Source organism: Heloderma suspectum, chromosome 4, assembly GCF_057233095.1.
Source record: "Heloderma suspectum isolate Gila_16-S chromosome 4, 16-S_ref, whole genome shotgun sequence".
NCBI classification, from domain to species: domain Eukaryota; kingdom Metazoa; phylum Chordata; class Lepidosauria; order Squamata; family Helodermatidae; genus Heloderma; species Heloderma suspectum.
This window is the reverse complement of record NC_139461.1, coordinates 169,365,778-169,391,334: the sequence shown is the minus strand read 5'-3', so window position 1 is coordinate 169,391,334 and position 25,557 is coordinate 169,365,778. Positions and strand designations below refer to the sequence as shown.

At 46.5% G+C, this 25,557-nt stretch overlaps 1 protein-coding gene across 1 annotated transcript in view; it reads right to left on the bottom strand.

The window, feature by feature from the left end:
• Nucleotides 1–241: 241 nt before the first annotated feature.
• The window catches only part of BRINP2 (BMP/retinoic acid inducible neural specific 2), a 141,722-nt gene continuing 116,406 nt past the window's right edge, over nt 242–25,557 (bottom strand). Inside the window, exons 5-8 of the mRNA XM_084848181.1 lie at nt 23,919–24,024; nt 18,737–18,973; nt 12,229–12,451; nt 242–2,906 (exon numbers count right to left, since the gene is read on the bottom strand). Coding sequence (XP_084704307.1) covers nt 1,793–2,906; nt 12,229–12,451; nt 18,737–18,973; nt 23,919–24,024 — 1,680 coding nt within the window. The 3' untranslated portion in view covers nt 242–1,792. The remainder of the gene's footprint in view (nt 2,907–12,228; nt 12,452–18,736; nt 18,974–23,918; nt 24,025–25,557) is intronic.

Below are 25,557 nucleotides of genomic sequence, written 5' to 3'. Positions count from 1 at the left end.
CAGTTGCTGCTGTGAACCCAATTTGTGCCCACCCCTATAACATGCCACACAATTGTAGCTAGGTGGTTGCCAGGACAATAATTTCCTTGCTTTGGCACAAGCTTACTGCATGATTGTGGAAACGTCACCATCCCTCATTACTCCTACTACTAGAGAGGTTGCTGTGGGGCTAAAAAACAGCACCCTGATCTTTCTGGAGGAGCAGGGGAATACACAACATAGGGACACCAGATTTATCTAATTTCCTTCTTATTTTTACATTTCTCACACAACACTCTCTATCAATTCCCTTCTCTAAATAGAGGGGTATTCACATTCTCAAACGGTAGTAGCTTACTCTATCAGTAACTTCACTTCTGTACTGTCTGCACTCACAGCTCAGGAAAGAGTAAGCTGATGGTGCAAAGGTGAGGTGCTTTACCACTAAAGTTACTGCTGGAATAAACATATGTTGTTTAAGGAGCATGAGTGCAAAAACACAAACCCCATATCACATATTTCTTTCCACCCACAGGTTTACACAAATGTGCACATGTATGGCGCACACATGTATAGCATGCACACCCACACAACACCACACAGACTGCATCTGTTCAAGGAGTCATTTAGAGGATCATGATTGTTTACTGCTTTCCTCTTTTCCTCCAAAAACAAAAAAAACTATTTTTCTCCCCTGCCCTTACAAAATATAGTAAAACATACATTTGGCTAAGATGTATAACTCAGCTGCAACAGTCAACTGGAAATGGAATAGCCCACTCCAAAAAAAAATTGCAAAAGTAGAATACTTGTTTTAAAAAGCCAACCAATTAAAACCAATACATAAGTAAATAAAAGCTTGAAAGGCCAATCTTCCATTGGGCTCCAAATACACATATAACAACAACTGCCTAGGTGTCACCGCAGGTACTCTTCATGGGTCCTATTTTTCCTGGTGAAATGAGTTAGGTGTGACAGGATCATGTAACATGAGTGGAACAGGAAAAGAGTATGATGTGTTCCCTGGTAATGGGTGGGAGACAGGGACAATTCGGGCACACTTTGCATGCCCCCAGTGCTCCCACTCATCAGTTACCAGAAGGATCTCACCCCGCAAAGGAAAGGAATGGATCAGGGAACTGTATGGAAATGTGGAGCAGGGCAGTAGCAAGGCAGCTGAACCTCTCTTCCTAAACTCGTTTCTTTGGGAGGAACAAGTCCCACTGACAGCAGTGGAGCTGAATTCCAAGAAAGTGTGCTTAGGATGGCAGCTTGAGAAAGAAACAAAGAGAATGTAAAGGCTATGCCGTTGTTAGAAACACCCATAAAAACAATACAAAAGCAAACTGCACCAAGGGAGGCAGGGACCAAAGAAGGGTTCTCCTCAGTGGGTGTTTTTGAAGCACTTGCAAGAATGGTGTCCAGCCCTTTTGCTGTTCCTCTCCCCATCCCTGTTTGAGGGCTTACTGGCCAGAGTACCAGAGCACAAAAGTCAAAGTCTCTATTGCCACCATTTTGCCATCAGTCACTCTTTTCCCCCCACATCCTCTCCTGGATCCTTCACGTGCCTGTGTATGTTCTTGCAGCAGCACTGCACTTTGGCCTCCTCTGGGCTGTGTCATTCCAGAGATTTGTGCAATCACTCATCCCCAAGTTTGGCGCCATGGACCCTGCAAACACTGGAGTCTTGTCAGCTGGCCCCTGAAGCACACAGCTGGCATGAAAGTAAGGCCTTTGGAAGTCTCCACTTCTCTTTCCCCAGTCCTCTCCTCCAGGGTTACAAGAACAGCCCTGCGCTGCCCCACGCCCGAGGCTAGCTACACAGTTTGCCAGTCTCATACTCCACTGGGTTTGGCAGCTTGGCATTGAAGGCCTGCAGGGTGGATTGGATCCGACTTACCTCGTTGTTGGCCAATTTGAGCCTGTGCCGGAGCAGGCAAGAGAAAAGGTCAAGGCGGATTTTTCCGGGTGGAGAGAGACGGTTTACTCGGTCCCTGATCTCAATCAGCTGCAAAATGGCAGAGTCTTGGGAGCCTTGAGTGTACGGGTAATCCAGCTGAAGGACGAGGTCTCGAATGGCATCGGACTCGAAGGGCAGGCTATAGCCAAAAACCTGTAAGCTATTGATCCTCATGTACCCTAAATTCTTGGAAGGGTCCATCTCCAAGGGCTCGTAGAAGATGGTCTCGTTGGAGGTGTCATTCAGAGATTTGATGCGGCTCCTCAGGTAGACGTGGACCGTCTCAAAAAAGGTCTTCCACTTGTTGCCTAGCGTGAGGGTCCAGTTTTGGCACTGGCCAGAGGCATCCACGTTAGTCCTTTCCCAGTCAGGAAAGCCACTCTCGTTGGTGGGCATGAACCAGCTCTCTGAGTGGCTACCCCCAAAGGGGTTGACGTAGATGGCCATGACCGGCTCCAGGGTGCTGTTCTTGGTGAGGCAGATCTGGAGGGAGAGGGCCAGCATGAGGTGGACCAGGCTTGGCTTGTACTTGTTGCTCTTCAGGGTCACCAGCATCCTCTTCCTCCAGGAGGGGTCGAACCAGGTGCCCAGGCGCATGTCGTTGCTGATGAAGATAGAGTGCACTTCGATGCGGCTGTCCCGCTTCTGCAACAGGTACCTGAGCTCCAAGTCCTGCAGGTCTGTCTCCAGCCCTAAATAGTGCTCCAGGGACTCGGCCACCTCTGGGCGGCACAGTCCCAAGGTGAGCACATAGCCAGGATTGCAGGAGCCACACTGGGTGGCGTTGTCCTCTGCACAGGCAGCACATTCTGGACCGTCCCCCAAGGCACAGGGGATGGTCCCCTGGCAGGAGGGCTGGTCGTGGGGGCAGGTACAGCTGAGGCTTTCTTCCACAAACGTCCCTGGCACAGCACTCTCGCTGCAGTAGAGGAGGGACTGAGCACGGCTCCACCAGTAGGTCAAGGGCCTGCAAGAGGGAAGGGAGAGGAAAAGAAAAATGAGCCGTCTTATCAATGCAGCAGGAACAGAGCTTCCCCCACACCCACTCCCAGGAGAGGGCAGTGGCATTCTTCTCCAAGGAAACCCTAAGAGGGCTAGAATGGGCCTTGCTTGGTTAAGCTGGCAAATCTTTGAAATCTCCCCAAATTCTGAGAGTGGAATTCCATATTTGAAAGTTGAATCCACACATGAAAATGGGCAAAGCAATCCTGCTGGTTTAGGTGGGAAATCTGAGGGCAGAGGAACTGCCTCATGCAGGAACCGTTGGGCTCATGTTGGCAGGGAAGAAGGGAAGGGTGGTGTTAGCATTCTCCCCCAGACCCTCATTGTTTGCCCTTAACTTTTACAATGTATCTCCCAGTGTTTGCAATGGGAGCTGAAATGACGTATGCCTGCTCCAAGGCTGACATGCATTTCCCCCGATTCCTGGGTGTGGGGGAGGTGGAAGCATAGGAAGACTATGGTTCCTGCAGATTCTCAGTCCACCCTCAACATGCACATGGAATGCTCCCTTTCTGCCTCTTCGTAGGGATGGGAGAACCAGAGATGCTTGAGCTCGCTGAAATTCTCCAAACCTTACGTCAAAGCTCAGCTCAGCTCACTCCCACTCTCATTTGCGACCATTTTTTTCAGTTTGCTCAAATGCGTATTATACAAAAGTATGCGTTTCCCCCCATTGACTAAAACATGACAATGTGCATGTTTTAAAGGTGTATTTTTTTTAAATGTGCACTTTAAAAAATGCACTTTTAAAAGTGCATATTGTGTTTTAAATAGTGCACTTTCTCCCATTAAAGTGTGAAAATATGAATATTTAAAAATATGCATTTTTAAAATGCATACTTTAATATTGTGCATTTTTAAAAGTGTGTATTTCTTAATGTGTGCATTTTTTAAAGTGCATACATTTCTCCCACTTTAAAAAAATGCACACTTTAAAGTTGTGCATTTTTAAGGTGCACATTTTGTGAATGCATACAAAAGTTTGGGAATTTGTGAACATTTCTAGAGAACATGCACTCCCATTCACTTTTGCATTCAGGTTTGCAAATGGAGCATTTTCGAGTGATTTGTAAACTGAGCGGAAATTCTTATACACCCCTCCCTCTACCATTGTTGGAGCTCTGCTGGAGAAGCAAGGGCTGTGAAAAACTCCTCGGTGGCTAGAAGGAGAGTTGCGAGGTCAGGTCTCCCCTTCTGAGGTTGTACCTCTATCCACCTTGGAAGGGGAAATCCACAATTTCCTATGGCCTGTGGGACTCCCTCCCAGAGACCACAAGATGCAGTCGTAGCCTTGCTGAAATTTCTTGCTTGTTGATTTTGCAAAGCATCGCTTATGAAATATTGTACTTTATCAACTGTCAAAATATCATCACATATTGAGTGCTGTGATCTGTTATCTGCCAACTACCACATATAGTCCAATACTAAATACCAGTACAGGTCAACTATCAAGTACAGTCATGCCTGTTATCAAATGGTGAAATTAAATATCTGATGTCAAATGCAGATTTCGGATAGTAGATATTAGCAAATATTTGGGCAGTCAGAGAACAACTATAGGACATAAAAATCTACAGTGGAGAATTTGGAGAATATCTGAGAACAAATTTGTTTGTGCTTTACATGGGATTAGTCTGCTTTTTCCAGAGCCTGAGCTTTTTCCTGAGAATTTGGCATTTCTGTGCAACAGGCAGGCTGGTGGTTAACAGAGCAATCTGAAGATGGTGGCCGGGGTGGGGAGGTCTATGGTGCAGGAGCCACCACTTCGTAAGTCCTGCTGACTTGCACCATCCAGGGCAGAATTTGGGAGAAGCTGTTTCTTGTTCACATGTGTCCCCATTGCCTCCAATGAGAGGGACTTTACTACGCCATCTGTTGGGCTGGCATAGTTTCTGGCTCTGCTTGAGGACATGTCAGAGGAGTGGGGGAGGCCGAGGACCCTGTGGATACTCAGCCACCCTGACACCCCCAAACTGCCCTGTTTTTGGCCCCCGTACTGGCAGAGGCAGCCACAGTGGCAGAAAGCTCCAGTGCCACCCAAGGAGGAGATCTGTGGGTGGAGATGGAGGTCCACAGCCAGGGATGGCCCTGGGATAAATAACGCCTGGGCAAGGAGCACCTCTGACTTCTGCCCCCACCCCAGCCGGCCAGCTTACAATGCCTTCTATTATTATCTCTAGTCCTTTATCATATGTGCAGTTCCTATCGCGCTTGGTAATGTTGTCTCAAAACAAAGCTGTGTTCTGCTGCTTTCTATCTAAAACAAATGTCATTAAACTGGAAATGGACAAAGGAACATACTTTAGGGCTCATCAATGGAAGTTCATTTTTAGATTTAGTACCCAAACAACATGCAGATGTTGGGGGATGGGGGCAGGAAGGGAAAGAAGCACACTGCTTTCCTTTGCCATACCTCACTGCAGACAGTTCACTCAACAAACACTGAGTCACCAAGCTCAGCATCCCCCTTGGCACCCTTGGTGTGAGGGTCCAGGCAGTCCACCCCTAAGGCTGGTCCTGTCCAGAATATCCAGTGCCCCATCAGTAGCGTGCCCGCCCCCAGGGACCATAGGATTGCTCCCAAATTTTCCTCTGGATTTTTCTTTGGAGAAGTAGGGATGTGTCAGCAATCCACCAATTTTTTTCGTGTCATTTTCTTTAGACTGTTACACATGTGCAGTTTGCTGCAGTTTTCGATGTGTATTTTTCTTTTTCTTACAGGTTAATGCACCCACATGTATATCCGCTTGGTTAAATCATGGCACAAAAAAAAACCCTGATGTGATCCTATGATCACACTGAGATTTGGTTTTTTAGCTATGATGATTTCTTCAAAATACACAAAGTGTATCAAACTGTACATGTACCAATTCAACATTCAACATTTTAGAAGATTTCCACGTTAAACCCAAAGACAGGCAGCGCAGAACACGGGGCAAACTGAACCCATGGAACAATAACAGAATGGGGGTGATCTGCTTATCCCTGGCAGCCATGAGGAAGGGGCAGGTAAGGAGGCATGACAGAGATGACACAAGTCTTCCTGCAACCTAGGCCAGATCTACACCTTGTCCCATATCAAAATGAACCCATCACGGTAATGCTATATTGCTCTTGCACATTTAAGCCTCGTAGTGCTCACCATGACAAAAGAAGTGTGAAAAGAGCCAAGCATTCTCCAAGGTCCCTCCAGTGGCCCTGGGGCCCCCACTCTGCCTCCACCCCTCAGATGACTTTGTGGGGGTGGGGAGAACATATGAAACCTCCCTGTCTTGCTCTCATCATAAGTAGGATCCTCTCTACGCCTCCCTTAAGAAGCGGGAAGGGAGGGAAAGCTTTCTGGCACCCAAAAGAGTTTGGGGAAGGACAAAACTCTCAGTGGAGGTATCTGGTGTGGAAAAAAGCCCAGAGGTCTGCACTGGCCTTCATATACTTTTCAAGGATTTTCAGAGCACCAGAAATTGCCCACTTCATCCATTCATCAGAGTGGGGAGCGGGGGTGAGGGGCTGACCATCACTACTGAAGGGTGCGGAAACTCTGTCCCTTGCTACTTGTGCTTTCAAAGAAGTTTGGCCTAGGGTTTTTTGCAAAGACATTCCTCATCAGTGATTCCTAGACAATTCTCTCACTGATTCTGCAACCCCACTGCCCCTTCTAAAGAAAGTCAAGGAGCCATTCCACAGTTACGTTCAAGCTATGCAAAGTGAGGTGGTAGAGATGGCAGGACTGACTGCTTAATCAAACGCAAGAACAACAATGCAAACAACATTAAAAAAAATATAAATCACAGTACAGATTTTTTAAAGTCTTAAGATTAGTACAGATGACAACACTTTTCCTGCTTGTAACTTAGTATTTCATGCCATCAGGAAGTATTTATCTTGGTTTTTAAGCTGTTAAGGTATCTACAAAATGGTTAAAGGAAATTACTTCAGTATTTAACGGACCCACTTTCCATTTTATGTGATTATTAAACATTTGCAATTACTAATCATGTGTATTTATTTACATATGTATTTACATTTTTATTTATGTAAAATAGGCAGTGTGCACCCCTTCATGGATCACTGCCTTGTTGTGGCGAAAGGGCTTGCGTAACTCAGTGAAGCCATAAGCTATGCCGTGCAGGGCCACGCAAGACGGACAGGTCATGGCAGAGAGTTCTGACAAAATGTGGTCCACTGGAGAAGGAAATGGCAACCCACTCCAGTATTCTTGCCAAGAAAACCCCATGGAACATATCACAAGGCTAAAAGATATGACACCGGAAGATGAGCCCCTCAGGTCGGAAGGTGTCCAATATACTACTGGGGAAGAGCAGAGGGAATTTCCAAGTAGCGCCAGAAAGAGTGAAGCGGCTGGGCCAAAGCCGAAAGGACACTCAGCTGTGGATGTGTCTGGTGGTGAAAAGAAAGTCCGATGCTGTAAAGAACAATATTGTTTAGGAACCTGGAATGTCAGATCAATGAATCCAGGTAAGCTGGAGGTGGTCAAACATGAGATGGCAAGATTGAACATCGACAACTTGGGAATCAGCGAACTAAAATGGACAAGCATGGGCGAATTTAAGTCAGGTGACCATTATATCTACTACTGTGGGCAAGAATCCCTTAGAAGAAATGGAGTAGCACTCATAGTTAACAAAAGGGTAGGAAAAGCAGTACTGGGGTACAATCTCAAAAACGATAGAATAATCTTAGTACGAATCCAAGGCAAACCATTCAACATCACAGTAATTCAAGTCTATGCCCCAACCACTGAGGCCAAAGAAGCGGAGGTTGATCGGTTCTATGAAGACCTACAACACCTTCTAGAACTAACACCCAAAAAAGATGTCCTTTTCATCATAGGGGATTGGAATGCTAAAGTAGGAAGTCAAGAAATCACCGGGATAACAGGCAAGCATGGCCTTGGTGTACAAAATGAAGCAGGACAAAGGCTAATCGAGTTTTGCCAAGACAACACGCTGATCATAGCAAACACTCTTTTCCAACAGCACAAGAGGCGACTCTACACATGAACATCACCAAATGGTCAATATCGAAATCAGATTGATTATGTCCTTTGCAGCCAAAGATGGAGAAGCTCTATATAGTCAGTAAAAACAAGACCTGGAGCTGACTGTGGCTCTGATCATGAGCTTCTTGTTGCAAAATTTTGGCTTAAATTGAAGAACGTAGGGAAAACCACTAAACCATTCAGGTATGACCTAAATCCCTTATGAATATACAGTGGAGGTGAGGAATAGATTTCAGGGATTAGACCTGACAGGCAGAGTGCCTGAGGAACGATGGACGGAGGTCCGTAACATTGTTCAGGAGGCAGCAATTAAATCCATCCCAAAGAAAAAGAAATGCAAGAAAGCACAGTGGCTGTCTGATGAGGCTTTACAAGTAGCTGAGGAAAGAAGGGAAGCGAAAAGCAAGGGAGAAAGGGGAAGATATATCCAACTGAATGCAGACTTCCAGAGAATAGCAAGGAGAGACAAGAAGGCCTTCTTAAATGAACAATGCCAAGAAATCTATGAAAACAATACCATGGGAAAGACTAGAGATCTCTTCAAGAAAATCGGAGATCTCAAGGGAACCTTTTGTGCAAAGACGGGCAAGATCAAGGACAAAGAAGGCAGGGACCTAACAGAAGCAGATGAGATTAAGAAGAGGTGGAAAGAATACACAGAAGAACTATACAGGAAAGATCTGAATGTCCCTGATAGCCATGACACTACAGTCACTGAACTTGAGCCGGACATCCTCAAGAGTGACGTCAAGTGGGCCTTAGGAAGCATTACTAACAACAAAGCTAGCGGAGATGACAGTATTCCAGTTGAGCTATTTAAAATCCTAAAAGATGATGCTGTTAAAGTGCTGCACTCAATATGCCAACAAATTTGGAACACTCAACAGTGGCCACAAGACTGGAAAAGGTCAGCTTACATTCTAATTCCAAAGAAGAGCAACGCCAAAGAGTGTTCGAACTATCGTACAATTGCGCTCATTTCACATGCCAGCAAGGTTATGCTCAAAATCCTACAAGCTAGGCTTCAGCAGTATGTGAACCGAGAACTACCAGAAATACAAGCGGGGTTTCGAAGAGACAGAAGAACTAGAGATCAAATCGCCAACATTCGCTGGATCATGGAGAAAGCAAGAGAATTCCAAAAAAAATCTATTTCTGCTTCATTGGCTACGCTAAAGCCTTTGTTTGGATCACAACAAACTGTGGCAAATTCTGAAAGAGATGGGAGTACCAGACCACCTTACCTGTCTCCTGAGAAACCTGTACGAGGGTCAAGAAGCAACAGTAAGAATGGGACATGGAACAACCGATTGGTTCAAAATTGGGAAAGGAGTACAACAAGGCTGCATATGGTCACCCTGCATATTTAATTTATATGCAGAGGACATCATGAGAAACGCCGGGTTGGATGAATCACAGGTTGGAATTAAGATTGCCGGGAGAATTATCAACAACTTCAGATACGCAGACGATGCCACGCTAATGGCAGAAAGCGAAGAGGATCTCAAGAGCCTCTTGTTGAGGGGGAAAGCGGAGAGTGTGAAAGCTGGTTTGAAACTCAACATTAAAAAACGAAGATCATGCCATCTGGCCCCATCACTTCCTGGCATATAGAAGGGGAAGAAATGGAAGCAGTGACAGATTTTATTTTTTTGGGCTCCAAGATCACCGCAGACGGTGACTGTAGCCATGAAATTAAAAAGTGCTTGCTCCCTGGGAGGAAAGCTATGGCAAACCTAGACAGCATACTAAGAAGCAGAGACATCACCTTGCTGACAAAGGTTCGTATAATCAAAGCTATGGTTTTCCCAGTAGTAAAGTATGGCTGTGAGAGCTGGACTATAAGGAAGGCTGAGCGCCGAATAGGGATGTACGAAAGGGACTTACCTTGTCCCGCAGCTTGCTTCACGGTGGGGGGGAGGCGCTTCGCTTCTCCCCCCGAAGTTCAGGCGAGGGGGGGGAGGCGCCCTGCCTCGCCCGGCCTGAATTCAGGCCGGGGAGAAGCGCTCCGTCTCCCTGGCCGCAAAAGAAAAAGTGAAGGAAAAAAAAAAAACGTGATAGGCTACGTGACGAGTTACATAGCCTATCACGGCTAGATTTCCAAAGTCAGCCGTGATAGGCTATGTAAATCGTCACGTAGCCTATCACGGGTGACTTTGAGGGGAAAAAAAGCGCGTACACAAATGGCGGCGGCCCATGGGCGCCGCCATTTGCGTTTCTTATTTTGGCACGTCTAGTCTACGTAAAGATTTATGTAGACTACGGTGAAAATAAGGGAACGCTATTTGCGTTGCCCTTATTTTCGCCGTAGTCTACGTAAATCTTTACGTAGACTAGACGTGCCAAAATAAGGAACGCAAATGGCAGCGCCCATGGGCCGCCGCCATTTGTGTACGCGCTTTTTTTTTTCCCAAAGTCACCCCTGATAGGCTACGTGACGATTTACGTAGCCTATCACGACTGACTTTGGAAATCTAGCTGTGATAGGCTACGTAAATCGTCACGTAGCCTATCACAGGTGTGTGTTGTTGTTTTTTTTACTTTTTTATTTTGTAATGGCGGCGGCGGAGCTGGTCGGGAGACCGGCCGCCGCCCCCACCCCCACGAAACGCCGCCGAAACGCCGCCGGGACCTGCCGCCGAGAGGGACATTCGCCCACGGTAAGTCCCATCCCGGGGGGGGGGCGGCGGAGAATTTCCCCAACACTTTCGGGGGGCCGAATGCCTCGGCGCTCGGCCTCCCGAAGATTCGTGGAGAAATTCTCCGCCATCCCTAGCGCCGAAGAATTGATGCTTTCGAATTGTGGTGCTGGAGAAGACTCTTACGAGTCCCCTGGACTGCAAGGAGGTCAGATCAGTCCATCCTAAAGGAAATCAACCCTGAGTGCTCATTGGAAGGACAGATACTGACGCTGAAGCTCAAATATTTTGGCCAACTAATGCGAAGAGAAAAGTCACTGGAAAAGACCCTGATGCTGGGAAAGATTGAAGGCAAAAGGAGAAGGGGACGGCAGAGGATGAGATGGCTAGATAGCATCACCGATGCAATGAATATGAACTTGAGCACACTCCGGGAGGGAGCAGAGGACAGGAAGGCCTGGCGTGCTATGGTCCATGGGGTCATGAAGAGTCGGACACGACTTAATGACTGACCAACAACAACAACAGGCAGTGTGCATATTTGAGCTCAAAGTGTTTTGTCAATAAATTCTGCTGTTCATACCTATGATTTCCTTTACAAGGGTGGGCAATATGTGGCCCTCCAGATGTTTTGGCCTACAACTCCCATCAGCCCTAGCCAGCCCAGCCAATGGTGAGGGATACTGGGAGTTGTAGGTCAAAACATCTGGAGGGCACCAAGTTATTCACCCCTGCCTTTGGATCTTGATTGTTTTATGCCATACCTGGCATGAAAGGCAAGGAAAGAGATGCCCACTCCTTTTTATTCCTTACTTTAACGGACTTATCATAGAATCATAGAATAGTAGGGTTGAAAGGGGCCTATAAGACCATCGAGTCCAACCCCCTGCTCAGTGCAGGAATCCAAGTCAAAGCATCGCTGACAGATGGCTGTCCAGCTTCATCTTGAATGCTTCCGGTGTGGGAGAGCCCACCACCTCCCTAGGTAACTGGTTGCATTGCCGTATTGCTCTAACAGTCCGGAACTTTTTTCTGATGTTCAGCCAGAATCTGGCATCCTGTAACCTGAACCCATTATTCCATGTCCTGCACTGTGGGATGATTGAGAAGAGATCCTGGCCTTCCTCTCTGTGACAATCTTTGAAGTACTTGAAGAGCACTATCGTATCTCCCCTCAGTCTTCTCTTCTCAACTTCTCCCATAATCACATAATGGTTATCCCATATTTCAGGTCTTGGAGTTCCACAGAACAGACATCAGCAATTGGTAACATGCTAGTTTACCATGTGCAGGGAAGTTTGTTTTTACATGGGAGCATTTCAGAAATATATGACACGCATACAGACACATCCCACCTACCATCTGAAGTGCTACAATCCAGAATCCCACTACTTCTCATTCTTTCTACCATTTCATTCTGCATGACCTGTGGAATATCTCTAGGCCTCTCAGGGATTCAGATTCCATATTAGATAATAGTTCCCATTCAGAATGCTTCATACAAGTACCCCAAAGGACACTGGCCACACCCCAACAGAGAGTTCAGGCGTGCTTAAGCCCAAGGACATCAAGGCTGCAGCCCTGTCTTGGTTTGAGGCCAAAGACACCCAACTAAAAATATTCCAGACCTCTCCTTCAGGAGTCTGAAGCGAGGTTGCCTGTGGCAGCGTTTGGCCAGATTGAAAAGGCGCCGGACAATCCAATGGGTCTTCTTGGACAGCATCCTCAAGGTGGTGCCCAGTTTCTGATAGCGATGCTGAATATCAAGATCCATTGCCCAGAATTGGGAGACAGCCGTTATGTTCAAGAAGCGGTCCACTGGGAGCTTCTTCACCAGGGACTGAAGTTCCTCTGTCAGGATGGAAGGGAATGTCAGCAAGAAAAAAGCATTAGAAAACAACATCAAGATGCCGCGGCTTCTTTCGGAAGGGAGATGACCAAGTGGCAAAGCTTGTCCTGGACTGTACTACTTCAGGCTGCTGGTGGGGGTGGAGAATTTGCATGTTTCAAGGCTCTCCCAAGAAGAAACTCCCTGTGCACAGGAAACTGGTAAGTCAGGAGGATAGTTCAGCCTAGCTTTCTCCCTAACAGGCTATCTTCCCTCCCATGAGGCAGCATTCAAATACACAACCCCTCCCTAGAGATTGAAACCGTGCAGTCCAGGAAAAGCTTCAGCATTTGATTCTGTGGAGTGTATTTGCACATAAGTTGCAATCCCCCTTTCTCCATGCACAAAGAGCAGGGAGCCAAGGGGCTTCATTTGAGTCCAGCATAATCCTCTTGTCCCCAACCATGCTGGGTCCACTGCTGTTGTGCTGGGGACCCCACAAGGTAAGGAAGCCAGTCACTTCAAGCTAGGGGTGGGATTCAGGGGGTTGGGGAGGGGCTGGCCCCGCCTGCCCACTTGTTTTAAAGGGAAGGCCCGGCCTATTTGGCTATTATTCTCTTGGGGACGGAGTATTTAACCTTTCACTTATGTTAGCTTAGCAGAAAACAACAGACATATTTAGAACATTACGTTTTGCTAGTATACTCTGTAAAATGGGTGATTTTGTCTAGCCTATCTTCTAATGACAGGCTAAACGAATTTACCCATTTTACAGATGTTTAATTCATTCCTTGATAATCTGCTACATATATGCAGATGACACGTTTTGTGGCTTGATGTGAAGACTGTGGATAAAATCATGTGCTTGTAATGGGCTCTGTGCACAGGTCCAGTTCTTGTCGTGTGCTTGTGGTACATTGTTGTATTAATCTGGATTATGTAGACAGATAACAGTGGCCTCCTCTCATTCACGGGGGCCTCCCTTATGTGTCCTCTTTTACAGTGGATGGTCCTGTATTGAATGGGCTGCCAGAGAACTGTCTTCTATTTTGAAGACAGTCTTCTGTTTGAAAAGCTGTCCAGCCCAAGTCTGCTTCAGCTGGGGCTTGAAGTTGCCCACCAACAACACCTGGACACCAGACAGGTCACCTGGTCACAGTCTTCCCCACTATGGTGAGACAGAATGCATTTCTATTTAAATTATAGTAATCATTTCAAACTTTGCAGCTATACATATAAATGAGCACCTGCAAATGTTATGCAAATTTGTGTCCTCTTTTTGTTTGTTATGCATTTCCCCTTTTGTGGCAATTCGTAAGTGGCCACCCTACCTTACTCTTGAGCCACAATTCCAACCCTGCTTCAAACAAAGACTTGGAGTTGCAGTGGATTGGATACTCTACAAGCAGAAGCAGATCTGGGGCTGCATGCAAAGGCTTAGGAGAGAGGGAGTTGCTGGATTTCTCAAGGCAAGAGGCAGGAGCTGCTTAGCTGGGGTGAAAGGCCTGGCTGCGCATTGCAGTGGAAATACAAAACGGAGGGCCACACAAACAACAACCCAGAATGTAACAGACAAAAAAAAAAAATGACTTTTTCGGGGAATTTGCCACCTTGCCAAGCATCTCTATAGCCCTTTCAAACAAGCCACGCACAAACTATCATGCTGGGTTCTCACAAGCGATCCTGAACAACCCAACAAGCTATGGGTTCTCAGGGTAGCTTCTGCGTGGTTAACAACCCACCTGCAAGCCATTGTGCTGGTTTGGACAACACAACAAGCCGCTCTGAAACAAACAAGGGTAACAACCCACCGTGGGTTGTTGTGTTGTGCGAACCAGGTCAATGCTTCTAACACTCCATTTGTCTCCAAGCTTGTGTTGTACAGCCCCTCCCTCAACGAAGGGAATATTAGAACGGAATGCAATGTCATGTCCACTTAACTGCTATATAACTGTCCTGGAATATTTCCTATACTGACTTTGTCTGTGGAGGGACCAGGACTGCAGCCTTAGAAAGTGGCCCTGTGTAGAAAAGTTGGACTCCCAAGAAACCCCTTTGCATCCCACTGTCATTGTGTGGCAGGAGTTGCATTACATCCTAAGCATCAGCTTCTGACTTTTTCACTGCCTCACATTCTCTCACAAGAGGGTGTGAACAAAAAATGTTGACTAAAATTGAAAAAAATTGCTTTATTAAAAATTCAACATATTTCCCAAAATTTAAATTAATAACTCTAAATTCCATAAATACTTACATGTTGACATTCTAGTTTTCAAGTGTGTGTTTTTAAAGATCACCAAATGTTTCAGGTGCCAAAAAACTGAACCTCTATGAATGTGGATATCGCTGTCAGATTAACACCATCCACAACCAAGATTCCTACTTAGTCCGACCTGATTCAGACTACAGCTGGGCTGAGTTTTCAAGCTGCCAAAGGTTCAGGCAGAATAGGGGAGGGGGAATGTGTGTTCAGGGACATAACCACCTCCTTCCTTCACATTTTCAGGAGGGAGAGATGAAACTCACTAGCACTCCCACATAGCTCTGATCAACAGGTGGCTGTCATCTTTTTCCCAGAATGCCCTGTTCGAAGGAGAATCCAGGGTGGTGGTAGGGAGAGATGACAACCATCAACTGATTGGAGCTTTAAAGGAGCTCCACAAGTTCCACTCTCAAAACAAGCTGTGCACCCAACTCCTGGAAACAGCCCTCACCAATTTTGTGGCCTGCAAAGGGGGCTATGAAATCGGAGCCGGGGTTGTGTGTGTGTGTGGGGGGGGGATTTCAGCCCAGACACTAAATTCAGACACTCTTGTCAAAATCCAGTCTTCAGGTTTTAAGCTCTGGAATCAAACAGTCACAGTTCAAACATAGGAATGAAATATTAGAGTAGTTTCCAAGCTTGGCTACACATGACATACATCACATCAAGGCTAGTTACTTGTAAGCCAAGCTCTGACGATTGAGAATTCTGACGCTCCCATGGAGAGGAGACAGGAGCCACAAGCCACCTTGCTCAGCTTATTTCACCTCTCCTTTAGCATAGCAGGTAATAATTGTCCCAAGGGGTTGGGAAAGGAGGGACAATTCATCTGCAGAGGAAGGCAGCTTTAATCTCTAACCTCCATTCAGCAGTGGTTAAATAATTGCTGTCTTACAATAGATTTACTAAAGCTGACATACCATATTAGATTTAGGAAGGGAAGAATTCAATCCCCCCCCCCTGCAAAAAAAAACCCCAGCACCTTGACATTCTTTGGAAATTCATACAGTACTGGGAAATAAATTATCGGAAAAACAATTTTAGTTGGATAAATGTTATTGAAGATGAATCCAATATTTTGCATCTTGTTTTAGGAGCTGTGATAGTCGCATACATTTTATAAACTCTGTAAGTATCGTGTATTTGATGTAATTGTATTGACCACCCTGTTTTTATATGAGCTCATATTTAAAGTGAATAAAAATGTCTTCATCCCTTACTGAAAGCAAGCTCAAGTACATGCAACTGAACTGAACGTGCAGTACCTCTACTACCCTCGCCTCCATCTTCCTCTGTAGCCTCCTCCTGTGTTGAATGTTATAGAATCATAGAGTTGAAAGGGACCTTGGAGATCACCTAGTCCACCCCTGTTCAATGCAGGCTCTGCAGTGCAGGGTGCAGCTACAACATCCCTGACAGGTGGCTGCCCAGCTTCTGAACCCACCACCCTTTGGGCTGTAAGCTCCATGGGGAAGGGCCTATCTTTTTATTGTTAGCCTTTGCTAAGGCTCCACCCATCCACAGTGGAGGGTGCCCACCATCTCTCTGTATGATTTACTGTACTGGTCTTACCTCCTTCTAATCAGCCTCTGTCACATTTCTGCATTGGCTGTGGATGGATCATTTACTCAGTCTTGATGCAGAAAGGCAGCTGAATCACACGCATGCACACACACCGCTTCCCAGCAAGCTCAGAACATTGACTCATGCTCCTCAATGTGTACATATGTTCACATATGTCTAAGTTCACATACGTTTTACTTCTATACCTAATAAAAGTAAACCATTTCAGGTGTAAGAGTGAAATGGGCCTCCCATTTTAAGTCAGGAAAAAGTGTGCCTCGACTATCAGACATCTGGGGAAAGACGAATGCTTTTTATTCATGTTCCTGTGCAAACAAACGTGGAAAACATTTACACAGTTATCCAAATAGATAAAAATCCAATCTTATTTTCACCCTGATCCCGCTAAAGGCATATGCAGATGCAAGCCAGCTTTTCCATGTGTATTCGTAGCTGGCTCAGAGTAATCACACACAAATGCATGCCATGCAGATGGTTCCTGGCCCAATCCAGCTGCTGGTCACATAATTCCTGATAGCATTCATCAGCTACATGGCAGCAGGGGTGGGGGGGTGGATTTAGCCACACCCATTTCCCCTACCAGTCCATTGCTGTTTACCTGCCTGGGCTACACCTGTACTGCTTGAGCTGTTACACTTGCATGCAATTGCACTGGGTGGACTACCTCTGCATTTCCCTCCAAGACTGCCTGATACATTGAGAGCAAAGTCCCTACAAAGATGTTTCCAGACCACATTGACTCCCTGATCTAGGGATTAGATTGCACTAAAACATTATAGCAGCATTGTGCAAGCCACTGACTGTGCGGCGTAGTGGCTATACTGTTCAACTTAAGCCAGAGAGACCTGGCTTTAAATTCATGGGCCAGTCACTCTCTGTCAGCCTAACTTACCTCGCAGGGTTGTTTTCAGGATAAGAGGGGGGTGGAGAGCACAGCCCAGAGCTCCTTTGAGGGAGGGGCAGCAGCAGGGCACAAATGTAATAAGCAGAGTTCTGCTGGAAGCTGCTGCCCCCTTTCAAGGACAGGTCTATGATGTGTCTTGACTGGATTAGGAGGCTCCAGTCTGAAAATCCCAAGGATTAATAGCTGTGCAAGGTGTGTGTGTGTGTGTGTGTGTGTGTGAGAGAGAGAGAGAGAGAGACAGAGAGAGACAGAGAGAAGAGGGGTTGGAGAAGGAGTGCCAAGGCTGTGTGTGACAAATCCTACAATTCTCAGAGCAGCGTCCTCCTCCACAAGTTCATTCAGGCTTGCACCAGCCAGTGTCTACAGTAAAGGAGTACAGGTAGCTCAGAAATACTTGCCTTTTCATGGAATGCGTGGCTTTTTAATGGCAGGCTGTCACCTGATCCCTGCTGAGTTGGTATCTGAAATATCACTGCCTGCAGGGGTGGTACTGCAGTGCAGCAGAGAGCAGCGGCAGCAACAGGTCAGCAGCTCCTTCTCCAAGCAAGCTGCCATGGTGACATAGAGTAAGGTGCTTGAGCCCAGTTGCCAAAGTGCCTGGTTCAAGACCCCTGTACACACTTCCGAAGTTAAAAACAGCAACTTTTTCCTCTGTTGTATTTGCTTATTGTTTTTATCATCAGTGATTGTAAGCTGCCATTGAGTGCCATTTTTGGTAGAAAGGCAGGGTACAAATCCAATCAATCAGTAATAAAAACAGCAAAGAGTTTTGTGGCACCATAAAGACTAAGCAATGAACTTCATTAGTATTAGAAGTGGAGAGACCACTCCCAGCAGCACTAGCTGGCATGGCCAATGATTAGGAATCCTGGGAGTTGTAGTCCAAAATGTCTGTATGGTACCAGGCTGGGGAAGGCTGCTCTATACACAATAAATGTGTTAGTCTTTCAGATGCCACAGGAAATAGAAAATATGGTTGCCTCTTTGGAATGTGCAAAGATAGGCCAAAATCAGTTATTGATTTGAGAAGGACAACAGAGAAGGATCTGTTGTCCTTCTCACTGAATAAATGGCACTCTCTTTCAAAGGCAGCTGTAACTGATGTCCCTAGGGACTGAAGGTGCAACACATTTTCCCAAATCACAATGCGACCATTTCCCTGAATTTGGAATTCCCTGGTGAGAAAGGAATGTAAGATTTTAAAGAACAGGCAGAGTGGCTTCTTCAGCTGTGCTGTGAGTTCAGATTTGCAACTGATGTCACGATCTCAGACTGCTTCAGGTATTGGGACAAAATGTGTACAGGTGACATCATGAGGACTAGCCAATTGGTGGCCTCCACTGCCAGCTTTTCCTCAGTTCAAACTGACCATGGTGGAAACATGCAGAACGCATTTTGTTTTCAGAGCTGGCCCTGAGACAGAAAAAAAGGTATTTTGTACTTAACACATTGATGGCACTTTCAAACCAGTTGCATTTCTCTAAAAAAGAAGAAATTACATCCGGGTCTACATAGGTAAAGTCAATGTTTTGGAAAATCCACATTTCCAAAACTCACCTGATTCCTGAAACTGTTGGTTGTGACTCTCCCAAACTTCCTGGATCTGGAGGAGGCCCTCTTCCATAGCCTGGATGTCAGCTTCAGGACAGTTGCACTGTGGGAAACTAAACCCACACTGGCACCAGCAGTCATTCTCTTGGCAGATCAGCTCCCCCTCCGAATTGCAAGTGATGTAGCTCAGGGCAGCAGCCACAAAACCTTCTCGCAAGTACTCTGGCAGCAGTGCCTGTAGGCCTGCAAAAAGTATACAGAGATGTTACAGGGATCTGCCTCAAGAAGGTATTTTGGAAACCAAAGAGCTGCAGTCACTTCCATAACAGATTTTTCTGACCTACCCACTCTCTGCAACAGTGGCCCTTCTCAGGATACCAAATCTTTAAATACTGCACACCAACCTAACTCCCTGGTTTGTGATTTGTAACGGTGTGCACACACACACTGTATGTACACATGTTGTACTTAATGCGAGTTGACTGGAGAAAGTGCGTAAACACTGGCAATTGTGCACATGTCAAAAGAAGCTGCCGAGAATGTGCCCAAAATAGTCAGGGTCCATGCCGCCATGGTGGAGCTCATGCTTGGCATGTGGATGGTCCCAGGTGGGACCCCAGCATCTCTAGGTAAAGGATCTCAAGGAGCAGGTCTGGGAAGGACCTTAAGGAACAGGTCTGAGAAGGACCTCAAGGAGCGGGTCTGGGAAGGACCTCTGCCAGAGACCCTGGATTGCTGCTGTCACTTGGAACAGGCAATACTGGGCTAGATAGAATTTGGGCCTGACTCTCTGTAGAATGGAAGTTCTGGGCTTACCATGCATTTCTGTTCTTTGAGAGAAGGAGGACAGCTAGCATTAGGACAGGCCCCTCCTCTGGGGCTGGGAAGGCAGCCTCCCTTTCTTGAGTCAGGAAGAGGAGAAAGGGCCTCTCCTCTGGATCCCCAGACATTGCTGTGAAAGAAGTACTTGTGCCAAAGTCAAATCAACAAATGGCAACAACTAGCAACAAACATAACCCATTATTGTTGTTGTTGTTGTTGTTATTATTATATTTAAGACACTCTCCCTTCATCCCTATGAAGGGTCCCATGAAGGGATATTCAGATATGGAGGGAGTCACGGAAACAGAGAGAAAGAGAGAGATGGGGAAGAAAGTCTCAAGACTAGCGATGACCTCTCCACCAAATTCTTGGAGCTGGAGCACTGGGACGAAGATATTGCAGTGCTACCTAGGCTGGGCCTAGTTGGCATCCTTCCCTCAAGGAGAACAGAAATTCACAGGTAGGTCAAGAATATCTGCTTCTCCCCTCAAGGGAAGAAGGACAGCTAGCCTTGGATGCTGAGAAGCTGGACTTCCTGGGGCGGACCAATCGAGGGTGGCCATGTGTCCTACTTTACAGTGGGCAGTCCTCTGTCTGAAAGGCTGACCAGCTCAAGTCCGCTTTGAAGAGAAAGAACCCCAAGGAGGGAGAGCAGGGAGGGGCCTGGCAGTCGCCCATCAACCGTCACCACCTGGAGAGCAGACTGGGCAGCAGGCTCACGGCTCACCTGGTCACACAGACTTCTTGATGATGGTGACGTGTATTGTATTTCTGTTTAAAGTATAGCCATTATTTCTAAACGTGCACCTACATATATAAATTAACACATGTAAATTTTATGCAAATCTGTACACTACTTTTGTTCTCTTTTTTGGCAATGCATAAGTGGGCATTCTAGGCCAGCCCCTTAAGATGCTTCCTAATCTATGATGGTAAAACCCTTTGGAGGTGTCATCATCCAAAGACTGCCTCAGCTGAGGCAAAGGGATCTCATAATGCCTGGTAAACCTAGCCATGGAGACCCAAGTGGCCTCCCTGCTTGTCTCCTTCAGAGAAGCCCTCTCTTCTTCCAAAAGGCAGCAGATGTCACACCCTCTCCCAAGAGAAGTCGCTAGATACCCTCAGATGCTAGACTGATTTTGCCTTCAGCTCCTGGAGGTTTATGCTCACCTCCTGTTCTACGGCTGACCAGGTGGTTTGGGGCCATCCTTCATCTCAGTGGGCTCCCCAGATGTTAGGACTGATCTGTTGTTGCCATCCTGCATTGACATACCTTAATAGGATGTCTCTGGTTCAGATGATGTGGTGAGCTTTATCATTATTTTTTTTAATGGCATATTATGCATGGGACCCACATTTTGGGGGTCTTGTTAATTTATGTCTGGAAATCCAACAAGAAGGTCTACAGTGGTCTGGAGTGAAACCTTGCCCAAGGGAAGACATCTAGGCATGACAGCATTATCCTTAGATGATTTGCCAGGGATTGAATTTTAGATCCAGGGAGCCAATGTGGGTGAGAAGCCAGCCAACTTACCAAATACTATCACTCAAGGGAGAGGAAAACTCAATCTATGGCAGTGTTGATGGCCACTTCCAGATAGTGAATTAACTGTGATGGAGTCAGAAGATTTTTCTCCTTGATTAAGAATTTGTGATAATGAAGGGTAGATATTTGTTATAACGAAGGGTAGATATGTTCATTTCCATATGCTTCCAACCTTGATCCTCAAATGGGGAGTGCACCAGCAGGTCATCTACGCATGGATAAATGTAAATTCCCCCCAGTTGCAGGACACCTCCAGGATCTTTGGGAAGAACCTGGCAGCTGAAGAGAGGGATGCAGAGTTGGTATCGTTGATCACTGTAGCTCATCCTGCTCTGGCTGCTAGCTCAGAATGATAGGCATTGTGATCCAAAACATCTGGAGGGCACCAGGTTGGGGAAGGCTGCTACAGCTGAACCAAATGTACTGGTTTTACGTACAGGACTGTTCAAGTCTTGTTTTTCTTAGCAAGTGAAAAGACAAAGAAGACACCCACCCTCGCCCCCACCCCCACCACTTTTCTAGAGTGGGGACCAGATCTATGGCCATGATCTTCAGCTGGTGTACAATTGCTTTGGAAATCCTCTGATGTTCTGTGGTATCACTGGAAATGGGTACCAGAAAAAACTTTATCTCACAAGATCCTGGTGAACCCCAAATATAGCCCCTGGGGACTGAATACAGAACACACTGGTAGTCCTTGGCGGTGTCTTTCCATTCTAATTTCCATGCTGTCTTGCATCAGAAAGAGAGACTACCTAGCATTATGATGTCTCCTGGCAACCACACTGGAGCCTTGGGCCAGGCTTCATGCTACAGAATGTCCAGTGAAGCATCTGCTAGGAAGGCAGAGAGAGAAACCTTCCTGAAGATGTCTTTGGTTTCTTGGTTAAAGCCAGCTTAGTCTAAATTCTCATTGGGCCAGATTAATGCAGTATGCAGCCTTTGCAAACAAAGAGGCTGTGGATGATGCCCAGAGGGCCATGGCTGAGGCATCGAAATCCCTGCATAAGTTAGACTCCACTCCCCTCCCCAGTTGGCTTATTGGGAAATCTTCTGCACCAGAAGGAAACAGTCCTTTTGAGGTGAGGGCTACAAGGTGGACATCCCTTTGGGGAGTGGCCCGTTTTTTCATGATGTCCTCTCACAACTGCTAGGATGTGTGACAGAACTGGTGATACAATTTGGCTTTGGATGCCTTTCATAATTCTTTCCAGCCAATGATGTCGAAGGGTGCTGGTACCAAAATGGATGGAGCAGACAGCAGGGGCTGGTAGAAGAGCCAAGGTGATCTCAAGGGACTGGATTACTTTAGAGAAGTTCATTGGCTTGCTCATGGGTAGGCTGAATCCATAAGTTTTCCATAGATGGTTGGGAGGTAGGATCTGCTGTTGGTTGCCTGTGAGGAGAGGAAAAGGCTGTGGCAGCCCTCAGCAGTATTGGGAGAGGCATCTGTTTGACAGCAGCCCATGCACACTTCCTCTGCCTTGCCTGCGAGCCATGGTTTGTTGCGAGTTCATTTGTAGCCGGGGACCCCCTGGTCCTACTCCTCTGGTCCAACTCCTCTGGTCCTACTGAGAGGAAAGCCTGGCTGGGGGCTGTTCTGGCATATTGGTTCCCTCCCTGGCTTTCTTTGAGTCTCTGCTGCAGAAGGAGGGGTGTGTGGGTGTGGGTGTGGGTGTGTGTTTAGCCTGTTTGGGTTGGTTGGTTGGTTTGCATCAATGACAACCCCTGCTGGAATCTGCCTCTCTGGGGATTAAGGGAAGGAACACTTCCTCCTCGAGACTCAAAGGACACTCTCTTCCCAGTCCTAGAGGAAGGGGTGTATCTCAGTGTCAGTTATCCTCCTCCAATCAAAAAAGGAAAGAAAAACAAGTTAAAATGTCTTGCAGGCAATTGTGCACATTGCTCAGTCAACATGCATATGTCTCCAAGTGTGGGTAATGTCAACTGGGCAGTGCACATATTGGTTGGTAAATGTGTGTATTCTGTACTTGGAGTCAATGTGTTTCGCCTGGGCAATGTATAAAATGTATGTAAAAGCAACACATGTTAATCAGGAATGTACATAATGTCTCTGATTAATTTACATTCTACAGCAACCTTTAGTGATTATCCATATTAAATGGGTTGTGCATGAAATCTCTTGTCAGTTCTATTAATTTGTAAACATTATCTGCACCTTCATAGGGAATGTACACGATCTCCAGTATTTATGTATACTGCCAGTCAAATCCCATTAACCTTCAACATACATAAAATGACATTACCGTCAGTGAAATAACACACATAATGAAGTATACTTATTTTTCTGGGTATGTGGTACAGCCATGTGACTTGGCCAGGTGGTCAGCTGACCTACAGGGCCTCACATGACCCAGCTGGTTGACCTACAGCAGCATCACCAGAGTTAGCTTTGGATGTGGTCAGGGGCAGAGCTGGATAACAGATATAGAAGAGCGGGCAGGTGGGGGGGAGAATTCCTGTGGGGAAACAGTCTTGGGCCTGGGAGGAGTTCTTACCATGGTAGCTGGATTTAATTCTTTAATTAGGGTGGGAAAGAGATGCCAGTCATGTAATTCAGTTCCCATTCTGAGGCCCTTTGACATATAGATTCCTAGGAAAATAAATGATGCTGGTAGGATAGGAGATCTCTGGGGTAAGCCATGCACTGTATTAAATGAGCGTTGGCATTCTTTGCAGCATAGTATTAGGAATGCAGTTTCCTCCTTGTACACAAGTTAGAAGAAGGGTCAGTCCTGTTAGTGTCAAATGAGTAATGCAGATGCACCCCTGGGCAGTCAAAAGGATAAACATCCTTACCAAGCAGTTGAACTTTGTTCTCAGGGCTCTGGACCAGAACAGAGCTCACAGAATCCAGGTTGTCATAGTTACTGCAGCCAAGTGGCCCTGTCCTGGTTTCAGTGACCTAAGCAAGGGAAGAGCACAACTTTTAACACCTGAAGCGAAAAGATGAAAGGATGTCTGTCTGCCCACCAACAACCTGGTGCTTTCAAGATATGTTGGGATGACAACTCCCATAATCTTTGACCATGCTGGTTGGGGATGATGGGAGTTGTAGTTAGGGAGGCCATGTGTCCTGCTTTACATAGGACAGTCCTCCACTTGAAGGGCTGTCCAAGTACGGTTTAAAGATAAAGAACTGTAAGAAGGGAGAGCAGGTGGGGCCTTGAAGCTGCCGATTAACTGTTACCAGCTGGAACACAGATTCACACTGCTCTCTGTGACAAGCTGCATTGCATTTTTAATTAAATTATAGACATTATTTCTAAATTTTCATTTGTATGTATAAATTAGCACCTATGCAAATTGCATACAAATCTGCACCCTCTTTTGTCCTCTTCTTTTTTGGTGATGCATAAGTGGCCACAGTAATAGTAGTCCAAAACATCTGGACAGGGGGCACCAGTTTGCCTGGTTCAGCAAGTGCTTTACGTTGTTTCATGACAAGGCTGGACCTGGAAACAGGCCTTGTTGTCATCACGGCTTCCTTCTCTCTGCTCCACTCACATCAGGCTGTCATGTTTGGGCAGGACCCTGGCACAGCCCCACTGCCTCAAAGGTAGGGATGTACGAAAGTCACTTACCTGTTCGCGGATTATGTTGATGGTGTGTGGGGGGGCGTTCCATCCCTCCCCCTGGAATCCTCGCTGGGGGGGAGGCGCTCTGTTCCTCTGTGGCCAGCTGTGCTCCGCGGCAGCTCTGCGGAGCAGCCGGCCAGGCCCGGCCAGGCCAGAGCCGTCCGCAGCCAGATTTCTGGCCACGGAGGGCTGTGGGTAAAAAAAAAAAACACGTACGCAAATGGTGGCGGCTACAGCCGCCGCCGTTTGCGTTCCTTATTTTTGCCCTCTTAATCTACGTAAATATTTACATAGACTATGACGGCGAAAATCAAGGGGAACGCAAATAGCGTAGCGGGCGCTATTTGCGTCCCTTTTTGATTCCCCGTTTTAGCCTACGTAAATATTTATTTTACATTTATTTATATTTATTTATGTAAATATTTATTTATGTACATTGTTTTGTTTTGTTTTTAACCCACCCAGCCATGATAGGCTACGTAAAGATGTACGTAGCCTATCACGTCGTGTGTGGTTTTTTTTAAACCTAGTCATGATAGGCTACGTAAATCTTTACGTAGCCTATCACTTCTTTCTTTTTCTTTTTCTTTCTTTTTCTTTTTTTTTACAAGAGTGGAAATGGCGGTGGCGGCAGCCGGTCAGAAGACTGGCCACTGCGGCCACGGCTGCCAAAGCCACCGCCGGAGCTGCCGCCGCCCGGAAGAGCCACCCCAGGTGAGTCTCGTCCCAGGGGGGATCCACGGGGGGGGGGGCAGCAGGCCGTTCCGCCACGGAGTTCACGGGGCCGAATGCACTGGCATTCGGCCTCACCGTGATCCATGGTGGAATTCTCTGCCATCCCTACTCAAAGGCCACAATTG